This window comes from Pundamilia nyererei, unplaced genomic scaffold, assembly GCF_000239375.1.
Source record: "Pundamilia nyererei isolate P.nyererei 1_Seehausen unplaced genomic scaffold, PunNye1.0 scaffold00061, whole genome shotgun sequence".
Lineage (NCBI taxonomy): Eukaryota > Metazoa > Chordata > Actinopteri > Cichliformes > Cichlidae > Pundamilia > Pundamilia nyererei.
Window position 1 is genome coordinate 1,925,323 of NW_005187462.1, and position 5,170 is coordinate 1,930,492.

Below are 5,170 nucleotides of genomic sequence, written 5' to 3' on the forward strand. Positions count from 1 at the left end.
TGGGGCAAATTTGGCTATAAGTTCAAGTGTAAATGAATGAATGTGCTTTTAAACTGTGTTTAAACTTACAGTCACATGCTCTATCACGTCTTTTGTCCATTTTTGCGTTGCTTAGTTTTCCCGTGTTGGTATTGTTTCTGTACCATTTTCATTAACGCTGCATCAGGATCGTCACTCCTGCTGTTTTCGCTCTGCAGTTTCATTGAAGAATACTGGAAAAGCACCACATACTTAACCTAAACCTCACAATACATTTTAAAAAAGGTTCTCCCTTGAAAGGTTTCCTGCCAAAGAAAGTGAAACTGCAGAAGATGACACCAGGTGCAACTCCTGTCAGGAAGCCTGCAGGACTCAGTCTCACCAGACTGAACAACAGAGGCTGGAAGTGTTGCTGATCTGATGAGCCTCGGTTTCTGTTGGACTTCAGATACAGTCAGAATCGGCTATGATCAACACAGAAGAAAGGATCCGTCCTGGCTCGCGGGATATTTCCTTGGTAAACTTTTGTATCAAAGTAGCAATGTTTACATGCATAAATCCCACGAAAACCAGCTGCTACAACCTTCCTTTACAACTTGAATTCATCCATTAAATGACCAGAGTCTGCTCTATTAGATTTTTGTTTGCTCTTTATATAATACCTCCTGTAATGATTACAAACATCTTTTCATTTCTACCGTATATCCACATAGTAAAAATAACATTTTGGCAGGGAGTTGATTTCCATCTTTTTCTGCAACATCTGCACCCTTATTGTTTTCCTGTTGGACTATGACCTTCAGCATCCTACACCTGCTATGATGTGTTCACTTTATAATATCCAAGCAAGCTCAGTGTGGTGTATACAGGAGTTATCTTAACATGAACAGACAGAAAATCTGTTTTTTTTCTCTTAAATGTCAATACTTTGTCACTAATTACTCAACAAGCTTGACTACTGCAAAACCTTTCTATCTAGTCTGCCTGAAATTGTTATAAATCATCTCCAACTAATCCAGAATCCTACAGCCGAGTGCCTACGAGGGCCAGAAGGAGAGGAAACATATTACAGCAGCTCTGAAGTCCCTGCAGTGGCCACTGTCAGTGACCTTATTGACTGCATTTCTTTTACTTGTTTTTAAAGCACTTCATTGTCTTGCTCCACTATATATGTCTGACATGCTGACAGTGTATGAACTAGCAAAGACCCTCAGGTCCTCCAGCACAAATCTGCTAGTTTTTCCAAAGTAAAGGACACATGGGGAGGCAGCTTTTAGCTTTTATGCCCCGAGCTGCTGGAGCAGTCGGAGTGGAGGAACTGAGAACAGCCGGAAATGTTGAGAACTTGAAACTCAAAACCCGTCTTTGCTCATTTAAAAACTATTTGAATCTGTTTATCTGTATTTGTTTGATCTCATTACATGTTGCTTTGTCCTGCTATGGACTTGTTGAACCACTCTGGCCTGAACTAACCTGCAAGAAGTCGTTAAACGAGTAAAGTTTCAGGGTTTCTGCAGCAGATCTGTGCCGTGGGATCTCATTGCTCCCTGTGAGAATTCTTCCTGCTTATGTTGAATATAGAAAACATCTCCACAGTATGACCTCACTGTATAAACAGAGTCCTTGTTCTCAGACTGAGAAGGACCTGTCTGTACCGTCAGCTTCACTAACATTGCTGGTATTTCATTGAGTTGTGTGAACTGGGTCAGACAACAGGTGCATAAAATCAAAGCTGCTGCCTCTAAAGTCTGTCATTTGCATGTTTCTTGAGCTGAACGCTGCAACTTAATGCTTGAAATCGGGCATTATTCTACCATCAGAACAGAGCACGTCATCTTTGGGTGCCAGCTAGCGAGCTACCTTTCTGCTACCTTCTAATCCTCTTTTCCATGGAAGAATGTTCTTTTACCACCTTGGAGAACAGCACTGGAAGAATTTGGACTGTTTTTAACTCCCAGTGGTGCCCTGATGCTTGTTTGAAATTAAAGGAGCATGTAGATCCAGAAATGGCTAATAATGCCAGACGTAACAAGCAGCTAAACTCCAAGCTCCTGTTTGTAGTTCTGTGCTGGATGCAGTAATTTAAGTGCTGAAACTGGGCCCGAATCTTACCCACTGACTCCAGTGGCATGTAGGCTTGTTGGCAGGACACAGGGTCATTGCAGGTATCTCCTCCCTTCTGGTGCAGGTGGAATGAATCAAAGAACGAATTTCACACATTAGCTGTGTGATCAGAGATGAACGTGTGAGGGAAAAATCAAACATCTCTGCCTGTCTTTGTTTGACACACTGGGGGAAAATAGATTGTGGGGCAACGGTTTAAGAAGCAATGCTCGACATGATCGAAAACACGATACAACAGCTCCAGTTAAACAGCACTAAAGATTTGGTAACAGCTGTATTTATTATGCAGAAGCTTTCAAATGATTTTAAGTCCGACTGCATCAAAGAGAGCTGTCAAACAAAAACGAGATTAAAAGGAGAAATGAATCAACAGCATGCTTTGAAAATTGCCTTTGAGAACCTGATACTAGCTGAGGCTAATTGAGTTGTTTGTTGACGAGACTTGAGAGAAAGCCTGAGGCTTCCTTTCACCCTGCTGGCTTTGCTGCTTTACATCCAGCCAACTGCATGGAGGGGATTTCCTCTCCACTTTTTCCCCATTTGCGACGTGAAGGTGTCAGCTTCCCTTTGGAGGCAAGACCCCACACGTAAAACCTCCACTGCCCCAAAACTAAAAGGCAGAACCGCAGCCAAACTCTCTTTCACCCCTGACGAGTCAAAACATCCCCCCAGGTCACTGTGAGGTTAGGCAGGTCAAGCAAAGTAACAACAGAGCAGAGGAGCAAAATACATAAATCAGCACCCAGGAGACAGAGACGAGACAGAGAGGCAGAAAGATCAGGAAATGACAGTGTGAGGCTGGAGGTGTGATTTTCGCTGCAGTCACATCCGGAGAGGCAGTTTTCCTGTTAGCATTCAGGAGGCAGAGCTGGAGGTGACGAGAGAGCACCGTTTCTGCTGCAGGCGGTGACCCGAACGGCAGCAGGGAGGGGGGCGGCCGAGGTCAAGAGGGAGCTTACCTCGAACATAAAGGTTAGCCGGAGCCGAATAACGAGTCCCGGCGCTGTTGACAGCCACACACTCATATTTGCCCTGGTCCGACTCCTCGCTGTTTTCAATCTGAAGCGCTCCTGGGGAGGGAGGTTAAAATGTCACAGTTAAGATCTGCACCACACACGTGGAGACACACAGACACACTGTTAGCCTGATCGTCCAAACGGAAAGCTCCCCTTAACTTGGCTGAGCAGAAATCTGAATCCAAATCTATACAACAAACTAACATGTTTTCTTCAAGTCGTATCATTTGATCTTATTATTTATGACAACTTTAACAATTAGCTGTTATTGTGCTGACTCAGGCTTTCCAGCATTTTCTCATTCCAGGGTTTCAGATACTGACATTTGTCAAGATATGCACAGCTATGGTAGCCGTTCTGCGACACATCAGGTTTATGACAACACGTCTTTCACTCCCAACTTGTATGAAGTCTTCATATTTAAACCATAAGGTAACCTCTTGGTTTCTGCAGGCTACATTTTACTGAAGATGAATATTTTTTTAGCATCATCACGTTGTGCTTTTTGGAGCCAGAAGTAAGAGGATGGAGTGCTAAGATGTAAGTTAACACTAGTAAACGTGGTCAGAGAGCTGCATTCATAAACTGCACAGGTGCCACGCACGCACACAGGCATCTGCTGATTAGTGGCGTCCAAATTAAATAAAACTGGATCACAGACTCCTTGGATGTTCTATCTGCACAATTAACCACAAAAGCAAACCACATTATTTATCAGATAAATTCATTAAAAACAGATACTTTAAAATCTACAGTTTTCCATGTCAGCAAAGCATTTTTTAGTAAAGTTTTTTGTAAATTTATGAAAATGACTGTTATTCTTTGAACCTCTCATTCTTCTTTGATGGCTTTGAAAGACAAGAACTCCTTCAGTGTATCTTTGCAACATCAGACAGAAAAGCAGCATTCGACACCCTGGGATAGAAATGCACTGGCACAGCTGTCGCTGTCAACAGTATAGCTAAAATGTCTTGTAGAGACACAACCATGTAAATGTGATTCTTTTTTAAAGGGAGCCTGTTCTGATGTTCCTTATTTTCTGTCACAGATGTGCTGTGACAGAAAAACAAAAACACTTTTTTTCTGAATGAGAATAAACTGAGCGGCCAATTTAAGATCAAAAAAGGAATATTGTGAGATCTGAATCACGCAAAGCAACATTAGCTGAGCTCTACAATACAAACCTGGACCTGGAAATGAACAGAACAGATTCCATTTAATGAAACCGCTTTTGTTCAAATGGATGGAAATTGAAGACATTTGTTTGAAAATCTAAATAGGCGATGTGCTGCTAAACACAATCGGCCATGAAATGTAATTTCCTGTTTTTCTGGCAACACCGTTTCAAAACTGACTGCTGCACTACAGGATTCCCAAGAAGCAATCTGAGCTGTTTATTCTGACTGTCAGTCAAAACGCTTTCAAATTGTTGAACAGAAACAAGTGAAACAGAAGACTTTGGCCTAATTGCTGAAAGTGTCCCAGGGATTCAACAGCTTGTCATTTTCAGATGTTAAAATTTTATTGCATGAAACCCCCGACTGTTCAAAGCCTTCAGTAACTAAACTAACCTCCACCGATCACTGCTATAGAAACACACAATACATACCTGACATGGTGATCTACATCCAATCACACCAAAAAGCTTCTTTTGCAATTTCATAGCATTTAGAAACATGTAAAATGAGCTGTCATTGCTGAGGTTAGCTTTGAGAAAGAAGCAACATGTGTTTAGTAATAATGTGGTTTTATGTGCTGACCGTGACATACATCATGCAGTGTAGCAGCGCACAGTAAAAACTATGAGAAATAAAAATGTACATATTTCAGAATACAATCCTGAAATGCAACATGGGATGGGTGTGTGAAGCCGGTTTAAGAAAAGAAAACATGTGTGTGGCAGCATCCCGGGTGGATCTGGTGCAGACAGTGAGCCCAGAGATGGAGGAGGAACAACCTTCATCTGGGATGCAAGGACACTGTGCAGCGATGAATGTCCTCAAACAATCTCCCACTCTCTCTCGTTCTCTCCATCACACACACACACACAC

At 42.2% G+C, this 5,170-nt stretch overlaps 1 protein-coding gene across 3 annotated transcripts in view; it reads right to left on the reverse strand.

Moving 5' to 3' along the window:
- The window catches only part of LOC102195698 (protein tyrosine phosphatase receptor type F), a 149,226-nt gene that overhangs the window by 134,238 nt on the left and 9,818 nt on the right, over window positions 1-5,170 (reverse strand). For all 3 annotated transcript variants that reach the window (XM_013911352.1, XM_013911354.1, XM_013911353.1), the window contains one exon: window positions 3,063-3,173. In XM_013911352.1, the coding sequence (XP_013766806.1) occupies window positions 3,063-3,173 (111 nt within the window). The remainder of the gene's footprint in view (window positions 1-3,062; window positions 3,174-5,170) is intronic.